This window comes from Mobula hypostoma, chromosome 3, assembly GCF_963921235.1.
Source record: "Mobula hypostoma chromosome 3, sMobHyp1.1, whole genome shotgun sequence".
Taxonomy (NCBI): Eukaryota; Metazoa; Chordata; class Chondrichthyes; order Myliobatiformes; family Myliobatidae; genus Mobula; species Mobula hypostoma.
Genome location: NC_086099.1, coordinates 225,797,045 through 225,816,976, shown reverse-complemented (window position 1 = coordinate 225,816,976; position 19,932 = coordinate 225,797,045). Strand labels below are relative to the sequence as shown.

At 45.5% G+C, this 19,932-nt stretch overlaps 1 protein-coding gene across 1 annotated transcript in view; it reads right to left on the bottom strand.

Moving 5' to 3' along the window:
* The window catches only part of LOC134344583 (solute carrier family 52, riboflavin transporter, member 3-like), a 31,054-nt gene that overhangs the window by 942 nt on the left and 10,180 nt on the right, over positions 1-19,932 (bottom strand). The window contains 1 exon segment of the mRNA XM_063044654.1: positions 4,329-4,466. Within this exon segment, the coding sequence (XP_062900724.1) occupies positions 4,329-4,466 (138 nt within the window).

Here is a 19,932-nt window from a genome sequence, read left to right as displayed (position 1 = left end):
TTCACTAAAGACTCTATAGCAAATTTCTACAGATGTAGAATGGAGGTTATTGTGACTGCTGGCATCACTGCCAAGTATGGAGGCTCTAATGCATCATCATATGATGTAGACGACCATGATTGCTCTTGGCAATTCTTTTCTACGCAAGTATTTTATCATTGCCTTCTTCTGGGCAGTGTCTCTACAAGATGGGTCCCCAGCCATTATCAATACTTTTCAGAGATCATCTACCTTGCATCAGTGGTCACACAACCAGGATATGCGATGAGCACCAACTGCTCATACAACCATCCACCACCTGCTCCCATGACTTCACATGACCCCAATTGGGGGCGAAGCAACTGCTGCACCTTAAACCTCCTTTGGTAAAGGCACATGTCCACAATGCATAGGATTGTGAAAAGCTGCAGAGGGTTGGCCTCAGCTGGCTTCATAATGGGCACTAGCCTCCCCACCATCAAGGACATCTTAGTGAGAGAGTGGTGAATCTGTCAAACTCATTGAATATATTTAAAGCTGAGGCTGACAGGTTCTTGGTTACCTACAGTTATGAGGAGGAGGCAGCAAAATGGGTTTGAGGAGGAAAATAAATCAGCCATACTGGAATGGTAGAGCAGACTCGATGGGCAGAACGGCCAAATTCTATCATGTTTCATCTTCAAAAGGTGGTGTTATTCATCATTAAAGACCCTCACTATATGGGACATGCTCTTCTCATTATTAACATCAGGGAAATTATACAGGAGGCTCAGGACACACACTCAACTTTTTGAAACCAGCTACTTAGCTTTTGCCATTAGAATTCTGAACAGTCCATGAACACCACCTTCCTATTTTTTTTAAAACATATTTCCTGTTGTGACAATTTATCTTGTTGTTAAATTTATTGCACTGTACTGCTACTGTGAGGTGTATGGCGTGTCCAGAGAGGGGTAGCACCTCTGGTGAATGGGCCTGTCGTGTCCATTCTGGGGCAGCTCACTCATCTTTGTTCCACAGCAGGCACTCGGTTCTCACCTGTTGCTCTTAGTAGTTGTCTGCATGATGTGACAGTGGCCACAGTCCGGTATACTGCTTTGACAGGCGGGCTAAACCAAGTGAGGGTAGCCGACAGGTCTCGTACCCCAGAGAGATAGGAAAATGCCTGTCCCAGCATGCGAAGTCAGTTCTGGTGGACTGGCCAGATCCAACAGCCAGGAAAGTGGTTCTGCAACGCTCCACAGAGCGAAGGGCATGACGAGGCACATTACATACACATGGTGGTTGTCCATCATGTTTGATGATGACAGAAAACCTGCGTGGGAGTGTTTTAAAGTTGAAAAGACGTTGCACTGGGGCAGTTCCACACACTCTAGACCTCAGAAGTCCAATTCCAGTGGTATGAACAAGCACCACAAGCCATGGTTTTCCTTGGTTGCAGTGGATGACCATGAGTTGAATGCTTTGTCACGCCCTTCACTCTCCACAAAGTGTTGTAGAGCCACCTTTCTGGCTACTGAATCTCACTGTAGATCTCACCTGCTCAGTCCACCGATTGTAGTGGTGAAAGGGTCAGTATCTCAGCTATGGGACATCTCTGCATCAGTCCCATGGCACTGCTGTCCTTGGCCCAAACACATTCAGAACTTCAATGACCTTCAATTGAAACTTAACTAATAATAAAGTACGGAAGAATAATATACACAGTTTACCAATGTGCAATAATAATATGTGAAATACTAAAACAGACTATTGTACTATGATGTGTGTTCTCCCGTTGCAGAGATGAACTGTTGTATATGCATATTGCATTTGGTAGGGAAGATATTCTTAATGATCCTTGTGACAGCAGAGCTGAACGAGCCTGTTCGAAAGGATGCTCCGCTGCTTATTCAGTAGGTCATGGAGAGGATGTGAGACAATAAATAGCAGCTTGTTTAGTTTTTGTTTGCATCACCAGCACCAATCCTGCTCTCACAACAAAACCACAAAGACAACTGCACTCGCTACAACATGCAATGATTCGAAAATGGACTGGATGGGCCCGTTTCTGTGCTATTGTTTTTTTTTTAATGACTGACTATAGATGGTAAACTACAAGGATATGTGCTTTGCAGGTTGAGCCAGTATTTAATTCCCCACCTCTAGTTGTCCGTGAGGGGCAATAATTAGCTGCCTTCTTGAACTGCTTGTGCATTTCTGATCTACCTACAGGAGAGATAAGATTGAAAGTGCGCAGAGAAAACTTACAAGAATAAATAGGTTAGGACGTTTTTTTCCTGGAGTACAGGAGAATGAGGGGCAATTTGATAGTGGAATATAAAACTATGAGGGGTGTAGATAGGGGGCCATGGTAGCATAATAGTTAGCACAACACTAGTATAGCGTTCTGGGGTTCAGAGCTCACTTCCAGCAATATCTGTGACGATGTTGTAAGTTCGCTCTTTCAGGGTGTGGGTTTCCTCCAGGTGCTCTGGTCCAAAGTCGTACCCGTTAGTTGATCATTGTAAATTGTCCAGATTAGTCTCGGGTTAAATCGGTGTGCTGCTGGGCAGTGCGGCTTGTTGGGCTAGAAAGGGCCTGCTCTACGCTGCATCTCCAAATAAACGCAAGCCGGCTTTTTCCACTGACATTGGTTGAGACGAGAACTAGAGGGCACGAGTTAAGGTTGAAAGGTGAAATATTTAAGGGGAACTGCACTCAGAGGGTGGTGTGAATGGACAATGTACTGCCAGCGAAAGTGCTGGATGCAAGCTCAATTTCAACATTTAAGTTAAATTTGGATAAGTACGTGGTTGGGACGGGTAAGGAGGGCCAACAATGGGTAAGGTGTAAGTCACTGGGACTAGGCAGAATAGCGTGTCATGGACTAAATGGGCTGAAGGGCCAGATTCTGCACTGCAGTGCTTTACAATTATGCAGCAGTCCTTGAGTTGCGGGTATGACCACACTGTCCCATGATTTTGAGCCAGCGACAGTGAAGGAATAGCAATACATTTCCAGGTTAGGACGGTATATAAAGTTAAAGCAAATTTATTATCAAACTACATTTGTGTCACCATATACGACCCTGAGATTCATTTTCATACAAGAGAAAATAAAGCAATACAATAGAAAATGGCTAATACAAAGGGGCATAATTATAAGGTGATTGGAGGAATGCATGGGCGGAGATATCAGAGGTAGGTTTTTTTTAAAAAACACCGGAGTGGTGACTGCATGGCCAGGGGTGGTGGTCGAGGCAGATACATTAGGGGCATTTAGGAAGCTTGGATAGGCACATGGAGGTTTAAAAAACAGAGAGCTATATGGGAAGGAAGGGTTGGATTGACCTTAGTGTAGTTAAAAGGTTGGCACAACATCATGGGCTGAAGTGCTTGTATAGTGCTGTCATGGTCTATGAAATGACTGGGGGATGAGATTTCTGGTATTGACTCAGTGGGCCAAAAAGCCTCGCTCTATAATGAAACACCTCCAACTATTTGCTTTTGTTTCAGGAAAGGGTTTTGAAAGTTTTTGGTGACTTCTCCACTGGAGAGCTGCAAATATCTACAAGCCCAGTTGTCAAATTTCAATATCCACTGGTCCAGGATCAATGTGGACAGCTTCATTGTCCAGGGTTCACAAACACCTTGCACCAGTGACCATCCTACCTTGGCCTTTCAACTGAAGGTCATTGATGAAGCTCTGAATGTGTTTAAGCCCAGGACAGCAGCCCCCCCTCACCACTCTACAGAACTGTTGCAGACATGTCCCAGAGCTGAGATACTGACCCTCCAACCACTACAACCACAGGGTACCTGCCTGTCCTAGCAACAGAAGTCCACTTCAGAGGACTGGGCAGATGAGATCTACAGTGAAATCCAGGAAGGTGGTTCAGCAACGCTTCGTGAAGAGCGAAGGGCATGAGAAGGCATACAAGTCGTGGTCATCCACTGCAAACAAGGAAGGTCCTGGTTTGTGGTGACTACTCGTACCTCTGGACCCAGACTTCCAAGGCTGAGAGTGGAACTGTCCCAGTGCAATAGCTTTCCAATTTTTAAAAACTGTCCAGCATAGGCCTCCTTTTATTGTTGGATGTGAGAGACAACCAATGCAACCACTACAATCATATCTTTCCTCATAATGGGACTGATCCTGTTCAGCCCCATCCTGATTCCCATCGGTTCTAATTTAGTCAGGGCTCCTTGGTGCCATTCTCAATACCATACCCCTTTGATATCCAGGGAAATTGCTCTTGCTTCATCCATGGCAGCCTGCACTGAAGGCAAATTGGAAGCCTGAGGGCAAACAGCCTTGGGAGCCCATGACGGAACATGAGGGAACTATCAGCCATCCCCCACACTCACCTTCAGGTAGGCTCTTGGTCACCACTGGAAGTTCCACCCACAGGGAGTTCACCGCAAGCCATGACCCCATCCCGAACACGGCCACCAGTAGGTGGGTGAGGACGGAGTCCTTCACGGAAGACGTGGCCATCCTGTGATCTGGGAAGAGAAGGCAGCGCTCATGCATGTTTTTTTGAAGTACACCTCAGCAGTGTTTCAGCTATGCAGATACCACAACCATGACAGCTTACCACCAGCACTGGAGGCTAAAGAAACTATGTCCCCAGTCACTCTCACCAATTTCATTACAACCTGTCGTGGAGTTGGAGACCCACTTGTGAGTGGGTGGCTGGGTGGGAAGGGGCAACAAACAAACAAAATACTAGAGGAACTCAGCAGGTCAAGTAGCAGCAATGGAAATGAATAAACAGCTGATGTTTCAGGCAGAGACCCTTCATCAGGACTGGGAAGGGGAAGAAGCCAGAATAAGTAGGGGGAATAGGGAGACTGGGAAGGAGCACAAGCCTGAGAGGTAAAGTCAGAAGGGTGTGCGGGGTGGGGGGAAACAGGGAAGGAAGTAAGAAGTTGGGTGATAGGTGAAAAAGGAAAAGGGCTGAAGGAGGAATCTGATAGGAGAGGTGAGTGGACCGTGGGAGAAAAGGAAGGAGGGGCACGAGGGGAGGTGATGGATATGTGAGGAGAAGAGATGAGAGGCCAGCGTGGGGACTGGAAGATGTAGAAAAACTGCCGTCAGGTTAGAGGCTACCAAGACTGAATGAGGTGTTGCTCCTCATTGTAGCAGAAGAGGCCATGGACTGACACATCAGAATGGGAATGGAGATTGGAAGTAAAATTGTTAACCACTGGGAAATCTGCTTTTTGTGGATGGAGCATAGGTGCTCTACAAAGCAGTCCCACAATTTACGTTGAGTCTCACCAATGTAGGGGAGGCCACATTAGGAACATCAGATACAGCAGACAACCCCAGATTTATAGATGAAGTGTTGCTTCACCTGGAAGGACTTTTTAGGGTTCTGAATGGAGGTGACAAGAGGAGGTGAATGGGCAGGTGTAGCACATCTGCCACTTGTAGGGGTAAGTGCCAGGAAGGAGGTTTAGTGGGGAGGAATGAATGGACAAGGGATTCATGGAGGGAGCAATCCCTGTAGAAAGTGGTGAGTGGTGGAGGTAAAGATGTGTTTGGTGGTAGGGGCCCACTGGAGATGGTGGAAGCTGCAGACAATGTTATGTTGGATGCTGAGGCTCATGGGGCAGTAGGTGAGGACAAGAGGAACTCTTACTACTGTTACAGCAGTAGGAAGACGGGGTAAGCGCAGATGTCCAGGAAATTGAGATGTTGCCTCAATGGTAGAGGAAGGGAAACCCCATCCTTTGAAACAAAGGAACTGGGAAAAGGGAATGGCATTTTTACAAGAAACAGGGTGGGAAGAGCTATTATAAAGAAACCATGGGAATTGGTAGGTTTATAAAATATATCAGTGGACTGCTTCTCTCCAGATGTAGAGACAGATTGAGAAAGGAGAGAGGTGCAAATTTGAGGACAGGGTAGAAATTAGAGGCAAAGTTGATAAAATTGATGAGCTCAGCATGGGTGCATGAAGCAGCACCAACACAGTCATCAATGTAGCACAGAAAGAACTGGGAGCATTACCAAGGAAGGCTTGGAATATGGACAGTTCCACATAGCGAACGAAAAGGCAGGCATAGCTGGGGGCCCATGCATGTGTCCATGGCTACGTTTGGGTTTGGAGAAAGTGGAAGGAGGCAAAGGAGAAACTGTGAGGGCGAGGACTAGTTCTGCCAGATGGAGGAGGGGAACTGGACAGGTCTGTTGTTGAGAAAGCTGAAAACTTTAAAGCCTTCTTAATGGGGAATAGGGACTGCACATCCACAGTGAAAATGAGACAATCAGAGACAGGAGATTGAAAGTTGTTGTGGAAATAGAGAGCATCTGGGGTGGGGAGAGGGCTGTTCTGTTGATCATTGTGGACATGCTGTGTTGCCATCAAGATGTGTGGTGACATTTATGGGCCACTCCATAGTGTGCTGGCTATTAACGTATTTCACTATCTGTTCTGATGCACATGTGATAAATTTATCTGGATGGTATGACAGCTGCTCTAGTTGTGACCACACACAATAAAGCTGAGCTGTGGACATAGCTCAGTACCTCACAGAAACCAGCCTCTCCTCCATGAACCCTTGTTTACACTTCTTGCTGCCTCAGTAAAGAAGCCAGCATAATCAAAGCCCCATCTACCCTGGCCATTCTCTCTTCTCCCCTCTCCCACTGAGCAGAAAATACCAAAGCACACAACACTCCAAGTTCAAGGACAGCTTTACAAGACTATTAAATAGCTTCCTTGTCCATTAAGATGAACGCAAGCTCACAACCTTATGACCTTGCACCATTTTATCATCATACATTTTCTCTGTAACTGTAACACTTTACTCTACATTCTGTTATGGTGTTCCTTTGTACTGCCTCAATATATTGTGATAAATGATCCATATGGTTGGTAAGCAAAGCAGGTTTTCCACTGTACTTTAGTATCGTGAGGCTCTCTGTCGTTTGGGGTCAACCATGGATGTTGTGCCCCAGCTGTCTAGGTGATACCAGCTAGGGTAGCACGATATGGAGAGCAAGCTGTTGCCCATACAGCATACTCCCCCTCTCCACACAGCTGATGAATCCAAATAAACAAAAGAAAAACAAATACACTTTGATACCAGGGTGTCGTAGGACTTGCCAATCAGTGTTGAACTCAATGTAGGACTGCCTTAGGGACTCCAGCTCTGGATTTCTCTCCCAGAGTTTACTCCCGAAGCCTTTCCCATGAGTGGGTATAGCCACAAGACAGAGGTTTGAGATCAGAACATTCCTTCTCCTAGGTGAGTTGCCAACCACAGTTGACGAGCCCCATCTGCCCAAAGCAACTGGATTTATGGCATCAGTAATCCACCTTTGCCCCTTTTCTTGTCAGTAGAAAATGGTTCTTCCAAGTTTAGTAGCTAAGCCACACAGGAAGACCGGAAGCTGGTCTTGCTTGTCAGAGGCTATTTGAGGTGCACACCACTGTGAGCATTTAATCACCACTGCCCCCTCCCGCCCCCAGCTACAACAACCTTAAGGAACCATCTCGGCAGCAATAATAAATCAGACGAGCTCCATAACTTAAAGGTTAATGCCTCTACATAAAAATCCTTGTTGTTTAAACGATGAATGCACCACCCTCTCGTGGGGAAAAGTTGCACAGCAACCAGCTGAAGGTAATAAATTAACCATTTACTGTCAGGATGTGACAAGATAGAATCGGCCCCCATTTTCCATTATTACAAGGATTGTGTATTACCCACAATTGTCAAGATCACTTCTCAGAAACAAAACTTAAGTGTTATCCATTAGGAGTGGTTATAGAACACGGGTCAGTACAGCACATTACAGGCACTTCTGCCCACAATGTTGTGCTCACCTCTTAATCCACTCCAACATCAACCTAACCCTTCCTTCCACAAAGCCCTCCATTTTTCTTTCATCCATGTGCCCAAGAGTCTTTTAAAGTCCCTCATATCTGCCTCTACCACTACCCCTGGCAGCACATTCCACACACCTATCTCTGTCATCCTCTATACTTTCTTCCTTAAAATTATACCCCCTCATATTAGCCATTTCTGTCCTAGGATAAAGTTTCTGGATGTCTACGTGATCTAGTCCTCTTATCTTATACACCTATCAAGTCACTTCTCATCCTCCTTCACTCCAAGGAGCCTTCGCTCACTCAACCTATCCTCCTAACACAAACTCACTAATTGAGGCAGCATCCAGGTAAACCTCCTCTGCAAAGTTATCCCAAGCAGGACCAATATTTGTCAGCTCTCAACTGCCCTTGGATGGGGCACTGTTGCCGGTGCCCTACCGACGATGGGCTTTCCAGACTGAGATCCAAGCCCGTGGAGACTACATAGAGGAGACTCACTGGCAAGGGGCAAGGGGGTTCAGTAATGTGGAAACATGAGGGTTGTTTCCCTGGTTTGTGGGGTGGGAGGGGGAGAGAAAGTAACAGGAACTTACAGAGCAAAATCCAAGTACCCCATTGGTTAAATATCACATCTACTCTGTTGCAAGGCTCACTGTTTCAATACTCGCCATCCTGTCAACAGATAAACGATTCAAGATTGTTCAATGTTATTCTAGTACACAAGTGTAAAGGAGAATGAAATAATTGTTACTTCAGACCTGATGCAGCACAAAAAAACCACAATAAGATAAATAATTCAATAAAAAATACAGTAAATATACATAAACACGAGGAATTCTGCAGATGCTGGAAATTCAAGCAACACATATATACATAGATTGATTGTATGTCCATAAAGTAATGCTAGCCACAGGAATGTCTGTACACAAGGTGAGTGACAGGAAATGACAGAGTAGTGGTGGTTGGGGGTGTGGAGGGGTGGGTTAGTGGGTGGAGGTGTTGATCGGCTTTACTGCTTGGGGAAAGTAACTGTTTTTGAGTCTGGTGGTCCTGGCATGGATACTATGTAGTCTCACCCTTGATGGGAGTGGGACAAACAGGCCATGAGCAGGGTGGATGGGATCCCTCAACGTCAAGGTGAACCTTTTGTGCCCCTTTCTGTATATACGTCCCTGATGACAGGTAGGCTGGAGACGGTGATGGGTTGGGAAGTTTTGACTACCTGTAGTAGAGCCCTCCTGTCTGTCGGTGAGCAGCTTCCGTACTGTGATGTGATGGAGCACGTGAGGATGCTCTCTACTGCACGTCTGTAGAAGGTCGTGAGTTAGTGTAAAATATAAACAAGAACCAAATGCAAGAGGTCAAGCAGCACCCGTGGTCACGTTTTCAGGCTGAAACACTTCTTCCAGACTTTTGTTAGGTTTTTGAGTTATCACCTTTAATGTTGTTAACACATCATATATGCTGGGTCTAGCACACCAATACAATCACAAGGAAGGCACATTAGTCTTCGTTGCTTTCTAACAAGGTTGAGGAGGTTCTGCTTGTCACCAAAAACTAAAACTTCTACAGGTATCTTGTTGAAAAAGTTGTGACTAATTGCATTATAGTCCATTACAGCAATTCAAACACATAGGATTGCAAGAAGCTGCAGAGAATAATAGACTCTGCCCAATACATCACAGGTACATCCCTTTGTGCATAGTAGGTCGTGTCTAACCAATCTTATCGAGTTTATCAAGGAATTTCCCAGGAAAGTTGATGAAAGCAAGATAGTGGATGCAGTCTACGTGGACTTTAGCGAGAGCTTCGACAAGATTTCCACATGGGAGGTTGGTCAATAAGTTTCAGTCCCTCAGCATGCAGGATGGGGTAGTAGATTGGATTAGACATTGACAACGTGGAAGGAGTCAGAGTGGTAGTAGATGGTTGCCTCTCTGATTGGAGGTCTGTGACTAGTGGAGTGCCGCAGGGATTGGTGCTGTATTCATTGGTGTTTATTACCTATGTTAATGATCTGAATGATAATGTGGTTAACTGGATCAGTACATGTAGTGTACTTGAATTTTCAGAAGGCCTTTGACAAGCTGCCTCATGTGCTTAGCAAGATAAGAGCCCATGGAATTACAGGGAAGTTACTAGCATGGGTGGAGCATTGGCTGATCGGCAGAAAACAGAGAGTGGGAATAAAGGGATCCTATTCTGGCTGCCGGTTACCAGTGGAGTTCCACAGGGTTCGGTGTTGGGACCGCTGCTTTTTACGATATATATCAATGATTTGGACTATGGGATTAATAGACTTGTGGCTAAATTTGCCAATGATAAAAAGATAGGTGGAGGAGCGGGTAGTGTTCAGGAAACAAAGGGTCTGCAGAGAGACTTACATAGTTTAGAGGAATGGGCAAAGAAGTGGCAAATGAAATACAATGTTGGAAAATATATGGTCATGCACTTTGGTGGAAGAAATAAATGGGCAGACTATTATTTAGATGGAGAGAGGATTCAAATTGCAGACATGCAAAGGGACTTGGGAGTCCTTGTGCAGGACACTCTAAAGGTTAACCTCCAGGTTGAGTCGGTGGTGAAGAAGGTGAATGCAATGTTGGCATTCATTCGTAGAGGTATAGAATATAAGAGCAGGGATGCGATGTTGCAGCTCTATAAGGCACTCGTGAGACCACACTTGGAGTATTGTGTGCAGTACTGAGCTCCTTATTTTAGAAAGGATATATTGACGTTGGAGAGGGTTCAGAGAAGATTCATGAGAATGATTCCAGGAATGAAAGGGTTACTGTATGAGGAACATCTGGCAGCTCTTGGACTACATTCCCTGGTGTTCAGGAGAATGAGGGGGGATCTCATAGAAACATTCTGAATGTTAAAGGGCCTGAACAGATTAGATGCGGCAAGGACTCTTCCACCCCCACCGATGACCCCTTCTCCCATCTTCAACCCTCCTCTTCTTCATGGACACCCCGCTCTGGTCTTCTGCCTGCTCTGGATCTCTTCATTGCTAACTGCCGACGGGACATCAACCGTCTCGACTTCACTGCACCTTGTCCCCATTCCAACCTCACTCCTTCGGAACGCTCTGCTCTCCACTCCCTCCGCACTAATCCTAACCTTATTATTAAACCCGCTGATAAGGGGGGTGCTGTTGTAGTCTGGCGTACTGACCTCTACCTTGCCGAGGCGCAGCGACAACTCCTCTTATTTACCCCTCGATCGTGACCCCACTAAGGAGCACCAGGCCATTGTCTCCCACACCATCACCGACTTTATCCGCTCAGGGGATCTCCCATCCACTGCTACCAACCTTATAGTTCCCACACCCCGCACTTCCCGTTTCTACCTCCTACCCAAGGTCCACAAACCTGCCTGTCCTGGCCGACCCATTGTCTCAGCTTGCTCCTGCCCCACTGAACTCGTTTCTGCATACCTCGACACTGTTTTATCACCCTTTGTTCAATCCCTTCCGACCTATGTTCGTGACACTTCTCACGCTCTTAAACTTTTCGATGATTTTAAGTTCCCTGGCCCCCACCGCTTTATTTTCACCATGGATGTCCAGTCCTTATATACTTCCATCCCCCATCAGGAAGGTCTCAAAGCTCTACGCTTCTTTTTGGATTCCAGACCTAATCAGTTCCCCTCTACCACCACTCTGCTGCGTCTAGCGGAATTAGTCCTTACTCTTAATAATTTCTCCTTTTGCTCCTCCCATTTCCTCCAAACTAAAGGTGTAGCTATGGGCACCCGTATGGTTCCTAGCTATGCCTGCCTTTTTGTTGGGTTTGTGGAACAATCTATGTTCCGTGCCTATTCTGGTATCTGTCCCCCACTTTTCCTTCGCTACATCGACGACTGCATTGGCGCTGCTTCCTGCACGCATGCAGAACTCGTTGACTTTATTAACTTTGCCTCCAACTTTCACCCTGCCCTCAAGTTTACCTGGTCCATTTCCGACACCTCCCTCCCCTTTCTAGATCTTTCTGTCTCTGTCTCTGGAGACAGCTTATCCACTGATGTCTACTATAAACCTACTGACTCTCACAGCTATCTGGACTATTCCTCTTCTCACCGTCTCTTGCAAAAATGCCATCTCCTTCTCACAATTCCTCCGTCTCCGCCGCATCTGCTCTCAGGATGAGGCTTTTCATTCTAGGACGAGGGAGATGTCTTCCTTTTTTAAAGAAAGGGGCTTCCCTTCCTCCACTATCAACTCTGCTCTTAAACGCATCTCCCCCATTTCACGTACATCTGCTCTCACTCCATCCTCCCACCACCCCACTAGGAATAGGGTTCCCCTGGTCCTCACCTACCACCCCACCAGCCTCCGGGTCCAACATATTATTCTCCGTAACTTCCGCCACCTCCAACGGGATCCCACCACTAAGCACATCTTTCCCTCCCCCCCTCTCTCTGCATTCCGCAGGGATCGCTCCCTACACAACTCCCTTGTCCATTCGTCCCCCCCATCCCTCCCCACTGATCTCCCTCCTGGCACTTATCCGTGTAAGCGGAACAAGTGCTACACATGCCCTTACACTTCCTCCCTTACCACCATTCAGGGCCCCAAACAGTCCTTCCAGGTGAGGCATCACTTCACCTGTGAGTCGACTGGAGTGATATACTGCGTCCGGTGCTCCTGATGTGGCCTTTTATATATTGGCGAGACCCGACGCAGACTGGGAGACCGCTTTGCTGAATATCTACGCTCTGTCCGCCAGAGAAAGCAGGATCTCCCAGTGGCCACACATTTTAATTCCACGTCCCATTCCATTCTGACATGTCTATCCACGGCCTCCTCTACTGTAAAGATGAAGCCACACTCAGGTTGGAGGAACAACACCTTATATTCCGTCTGGGTAGCCTCCAACCTGATGGCATGAACATTGACTTCTCTAACTTCCGCTAAGGCCCCACCTCCCCCTCGTACCCCATCTGTTACTCATTTTTATGCACACATTCTTTCTCTCACTCTCCTTTTTCTCCCTCTGTCCCTCTGAATATACCTCTTGCCCATCCTCTGGGTCACCCCCCCCCCGTCTTTCTTCCCGGACCTCCTGTCCCATGATCCTCTCGTATCCCCTTTTGCCTATCACCTGTCCAGCTCTCGGCTCTATCCCTCCCCCTCCTGTCTTCTCCTATCATTTTGCATCTCCCCCTCCCCCTCCAGCTTTCAAATCCCTTACTCACTCTTCCTTCAGTTAGTCCTGACGAAGGGTCTCGGCCTGAAACGTCAACTGCACCTCTTCCTATAGATGCTGCTTGGCCTGCTGCGTTCACCAGCAACTTTGATGTATGTTGCTTGAATTTCCAGCATCTGCAGAATTCCTGTTGTTAGATGCGGCAAAGTTATTTCCCATAGTAAGGGAGTTTAGGACAAGAGAGCACGACTTCAGAATTGAAGGACCTCCATTTAGAACAGATGTGGAGAAATTACTTTAGTCAGAGGGTGGTAAATCTGTGGAATTTGTTGCCACGAGCGCCTGTGGAGGCCAAGTCACTGGGTGCATTTAAGGTAAAGATAGATAGGTTCTTGATTGGCCAGGGCATCAAAGGGTGTGGGGAGAAGGCAGGGGAGTGGGGATGACTGGAAAAATTGGATCAGCCCATGATTGAATGGCAGCAAAGACTCGATGGGCTGAAAGGCCTACTTCTGCTGCTATATCTTATGGTCTTATACTTGACGTCAATCTTCTGGATTACATTTTATTTGTAAATTTGTGGTAGTATTACTTTGTGTGGTGTGCACATGAACTGTGTTGTGCACCTTGTTCCAGAGGAACGTTGTTTCATTTGGCAGTATACATGTATATAGTTGAATGATGGTAAACTTGAAATTTAAATATTCATGGATTTGGACAGTAAATCCTCAAAACCGGGTGATCTGTATGAAGTCAAGGTTGGCACATACACTGGTGCAATGAAAATCTTACAGCAGCATCAAAGACCCGCAACATTAGATAAGCAGCATTCACAAGACAAGCAAAATTAAACAAATTAAATGTTTTATAAGAGCACAACTAGAGAAGTAATCCATTTTAATTCAAAGTGCTCAGTGTTGCTGAACTGTAGTGATTAGTGTTATGCAATTTGGTTGAAGAGCCAAGTGGTTCAATGAAAGTAGCAGTTCTTAAACCTGATGGTGTGGTGCTTTAGGCTTCTGCATCTGCCTGTTCATAGCTGTGGGAAGAGAACTTGGCCCAGGTGGTGGGGTTCTTTGCCGATGGATGTTGTTTTCCTGAGACAGCGCCACCTGTAGCTACTCTATGATGGGAAGACCATAAGATATAGGAGCAGAAATAGGCTATTCAGCCCATCGAGTCTGCTCCACCATTCAATCATGGGCTGATCAAATTCTTCCAGTCATCCCCACTCCTCTGCCTTCTCCCCATACCCTTTGATGCTCTGGCTAATCAAGAATCTATCTATCTCTGCCTTAATTACACCCAATAGCAACAAATTCCACAAATTTACCACCCTCTGACTAAAGTAATTTCTCCGCATCTCTGTTCTAAATGGATGTCCTTCAATCCTGAAGTCATAACTCTTGTCCTAGAATCCCCTACCATGGGAAATAACTTTGCCATATCTAATCTGTTCAGGCCTTTTAACATTTGGAATGTTTCTGTGAGATCCCCCCTCATTCTCCTGAACTCCAGAGAATACAGCCCAAGGGCTGCCAGATGTTCGTCATGGTATCCCTTTCATTCCTGGAATCATTCTGGTGAATCTTCTCTGAACCCTCTCCAATGTCAGTATATTCTTTCTAAAATAAGGAGCCCAAAACTGCACACAATACTCCAAGTGCCTTACACAGCCTCAACATCACATCCCTGCTCTTATATTCTATACCTCTAGAAATGAACGCCAACATTGCATTCACCTTCTTCACCACCGACTCAACCTGAAGGTTAACCTTTAGGGTATCCTGCACAAGGACTCCCAAGTCCCTTTGCATGTCTGCATTTTGAATTCTCTCCCAATCTAAATAGTAGTCTTCCCATTTATTTCTCCCACCAAAGTGCATGAACATACACTTTCCAACAATGTATTTCATTTGCCAGTTCTTTGCCTATTCCCTAAGTCTCTCTGCAGGCTCTGTTTCCTCAACACTACCTGCCCCTCCACCTATCTTTGTATCATCGGCAAATTTAGCCACAAAACCATTCACCTCATAGTCCAAATCATTGACATACATCACAAAAAGCAGTGGTTCCAACTCTGACTCCTATGGGAACTTCACTGGTAACCAGCAGCCAGCCAGAATAGGATCACTTTATTCTCACTCTGTTTTCTGCCAACCAGCCAATGCTTTACCCATGCTAGTAACTTCCCTGTAATTCCACGGGCTCTTATCTTGCTAAGCAGCCTCATATGCGGAACCTTCTCGAAGGCCTTCTGAAAATCCAAGTACGCCACATCTACTGCATCTCCTTTGTCTACCCTGCTTGTAATATTCCTCAAAAAATTGCAGTAGGTTAGTCAGGCAGGATTTTCCTTTCAGGAAGATATGCTGGCTTTGGCTTCTCTTGTCATGTGCCTCCAGGTACACTGTAATCTCATCCCTAACGATCAATTCCAACAACTTCTCAACCACTGATGTCAGGCTAACAGGTCTATAGTTTCCTTTCTGCTGCCTCCCAGCCTTAAATAGAGTGGGCACCTAGGCGTGACTCAAGTAGCAGCAGTACTCTCAATAGATACGATTAAACATTCCCATTTCAGCCTGATACAACTAAAATGCACAACTGCTTCCAAGGTCAGTACAGTCAAAGATGTCAAGGCATTTAAATGAACTATCGCTGCTTAAAGCTGACAGAAACAACACAGTCTGTGGTCGGAGGTGCCCACGGAGGACACCTCGAGGAAGAGCTGGCATAGATCAGGGTTAAAAGTACACTTAAGGAAACAGGGTTTTAAACTCCCTATACTGGTTATCCTGCTGGTGAATGTGCAGGCTCTGGTGAATAAAATCGATGATCTCAGAGCTAGGGTGCTGAATCCTGGTTAACCCCTTCCATACTGGATGCAGCAATTCAGATCGATGGGTTTACTATACACAATCAGGATAGATCTATAGAGTCTCTCAAAAGCAGAGGTGGAGGAGTATGCCTCATGATCAACTCTTCTTGGTGCACAAATATATCAGTGCTGTCCCAATTCTGCTCACCAGACCTGGAATATCTAGCAGTAAAGTGCCGTCCTTTTTACCTACCACGGGGGTTCTCTGGGGTCATTTTGGTAGCAGTTTACATTCCACCTCAGGACAATGTCAAGCAGGCTTCAGATAACCTGAGTAACGGGATCAACATGCACAAAACAGCGCACCCTAACGCCTTCACCATTGTTTTGGAAAATTTTAACCAGGCCAGACAAAAAAAAAATCACTAAGCAATTACCATCAACAGATCACTTGCAATACCAGAGGAAACAACACACTGGACCATTGCTACACCACCATCAAGAATGCCCTCACTTCGGGAAGTCTGATCATCTAGCTGTACTTCTACTCCGAGTATAGGCAGAGACTGAAGACTGTAGCACCAGCAGTGAGGACCAAGAAGGTTATGGACAAGGGAAGCACAGGAGCAGGTCTACTTTGAATCGAGTGGACTGGTCTGTATTCAGGGATTCATCTTCGAACCTGGATGAGTATCCTGCAGTTGCTACCAACTTCATTAAAACCTATGTGGATGAGTGTGTGCCCACACAGACTTACTGTACTTTCCCAAATCAAAAGCTGTGGATGAACCAGGAGGTATGTTGTTTGCTGAAGTCCAGATCTGTGGCATTCAAGTCTGGCAACCCAGGCCTGTACCAGAAAATCCAGTACGATTTGCAAAGGGCTATTTCAAGGGTGAAAAGACAATTTCGAGCGAGGTTGGAGGCGATATTGGATGCATAACAACTCTGGCAAGGTCTGCAAGACATTACTTCCCACAAAATGAAACCCAATAGCATGAATAGTAGCGATGCTTCACTACCAGATGAACTCAATACCTTCTACACCCACTTTGAAAGGAAGAACACAACTACAGCTGTGAAGATCCCTGCTGCACCTGATGACCCTGTGATCTCTATCTCAGAAGTCGATGTTAGACTGTCTTTAAAGAGAGTGAATCCTCGCAAGGCCAAAGGTCCTGATGGAGTAGCTGGTAAGACTCTGAAGACCTGTGCCAACCACTAGCAGGAGTATTCAGGACATTTTTAACCTCTCACTGCTATGGGCAGAAGTCCCCACTTGCTTCAAAAAGGCAACAATTATACCAGTGCCTAAGATGACTAAAACAGGCTGTCTTAATGACTATCGCCCTGTAGCACTCACATCGACGGTGATGAAATGCTTTGAGAGATTGGTCATGACTAGACCGAACTCCGGCCTCAGCAAGGACCTGGACCCATTGCAATTTGATCTGTTGTGGTGATAGGCAATGGTAGACGCAATCTCAATGGCTCTCCACACGGCTTTAGACCACTTGGACAACACTTACATCAGGATGGTGTTCGACTATAGCTCAGCATTTAATACCATCATTCCCACAAGCCTGATTGATAAGTTACAGAACCTGGGCCTCTGTACCTCCTTCTGCAATTGGATCCTCCACTTCCTAACTGGAAGACCACAATCTGTGCGGATTGATGATAACTTATCCTCCTCGTTGATGATCAACACTGGCGCACCTCAGGGGTGTGTGGTTAGCCCACTGCTCTACTCTCTATATACACATGACTGTGTGGCTAGGCATAGCTCAAATACCATCTATAAATTTGCTGACGATACAACCATCACTGGTAGAATCTCAGGTGGTGATGAGACGGTGTACAGGAGTGAGATATGCCAACTAGTGGAGTGGTGCTACAGCAACAACCTTTGACACCCTAACTAATCAAGAACCTATCTACTTTAAATATACCCAATGACTTGGCCTCCACAGCCTTCTGTGACAATGAATTCCACAGATTCATCACCTTCTGGGTATTGGTGATGACCCAAAAGTCAGGTGATGACGAGAAAGCGTACAGGAGCGAGATGTCAACCTGGCACTCAACGTCAGTAAGATGAAAGAGCTGATTGTGGACTTCAGGAAGGGTAAGACGAAGGAACACATACCGATCCTCAGAGGGATCACAAGTGGAGAGTGAGCAGCTTCAAGTTCCTGCGTGTCATGATCTCTGAGGATCTAAACTGGTTCCAACATATCAATGTAGTCACAAAGAAGGCAAGACAGCAACTATATTGTATTAAATGTTTGAAGAGATTTGGCATGTCAATAAATACTCAAAAACTTCAATAGTTGTACCGTGGAGAGCATTCTGACAGGCTGCATCACTGTCTGGTGTGGAGGGGCTACTGCACAGGACTGAAAGAAGCTGCAGAAGGTTGTAAATCTAGTCAGCTCCATCTTGGGTACTAGCCTACAAAGTACCCAGGACATCTTCAAGGATCGTTGTTTCAGAAAGGCAGCGTCCATTATTAAGGACCCCCAGCACCCAGGGCATACCCTTTTCTCACTGTTAGGAGGTACAGAAGCCTGACAGCACACACTCAGTGATTCAGGAACAGTTTTTTCCCCCTCTGCCATCCGATTCCTAAATGGACCTTGAAGCTTTGGACACCACCTCACGTTTTTTTTTTAATATACAGTATTTCTGTTTCTGCATGTTTTTTGGTAATCTATTCAATATACACAATTGATTTACTTGTTTATTATTTTTATATTATTTATTACTTTTGTCTCTGCTAGATTATGTATTGCATTGAATTGCTGCTGCTAAATTAACAAATTTCACATCACATGCCGGTGATTATAATAAACCTGATTCTGAGTAACATTTGCAATTTTCCAGTGATCCGGTACAATGCCAAGACCTGTCGATTCTTGAAAGATCATTGTTAATGCCTCCGCAATCTCTCCAGCTACTTCCTTCAGAACCTGAGAGTGCATTCCATCAGGTCCAGGAGATTTATCCACCCTCAGACCATTAAGCTTCCTGAGCACCTCTCAGTCGTAATTTTCACTGCACATACTTCACTTCCCTGACACAAATGAATATCTGGTATACTGCAAATGTCTTCCTCTGTGAAGACGGATACAAAATACGCATTCAGTTCCTCTGCATCTCTCATTACAATATCTCCAGCATCATTTTCTATGGGTCATATATCTACCCTCAACTCTCTTTTACCCTTTATATACTTAAAAAGGCTTTTAGTATCTTCTTTGATGTTAGTCACCAGCTTCCTTTCATAATTGTGGACTTCAGGAAGGAAGCTGGGATTGTGAAACGGGCCCAGCAGAGATTGCACTTTCTGAGGAAGCTTAAACAAGCATCACTCCCCACTAACATCTTAACTACATTCTACAGAGGTGTGGTTGAGAGTGTGCTGACCTTTTGCATCACAACCTGGTACTCCAGCTGCAGTGCTGTCGACAAAAAAGCCTTGCAGAGGGTGGTTAGGGGAGCAGAGAAGGTTATTGGGGTCTCCCTACCTTCTGACCAAGACCTCTTTCACAGTCGATGCCTCCAGAAGACACGGTACATCATTAAAGACCCCTCACTCCCTCTCCATGAACTGTTTGTTCTTCTGCCATCAGGCAAACGTTACAGGAGCATCAAAACTAAAACCACAAGGCTACTAAACAGCTTCCTTCCACAGGCAGTCAGACTGCTAAATAGCTGCTCTACCTGACTCTGCTTTGGACATTTTTAACTTGCACTGGACACTTATAACTGATTTTAACGGACATGTGGCTGTTGTGTTTTACTATTTGTTGTTATGTTTATTATTTAGTGTTGCGTTTGTTATGTTATGATTGCACTGCCCCTGAGAAACGCTATCTCATTCTGCCCTGCAGAGCTGATGTATGGTTAGAATGAAAATAAAGTTTTTTGAATCTTGAATAATTCATCTTTTCCTTCCAAATGACCTTCTTCGTTTCCTTCTGAAAGATTTTAAAAAGCTTCCCAATCCTCTATCTTCCCACTAGCTTTGGCTTCCTTGTATGCCCTCTTTTGTTTTCACTTTGGCTCTGACTTCACTTGTCAGCCAAGGTAGTGTCTTTCTTCCATTTGAAAATTTCTTAATTGGAATATATCTGTATTGTACTTCCCTC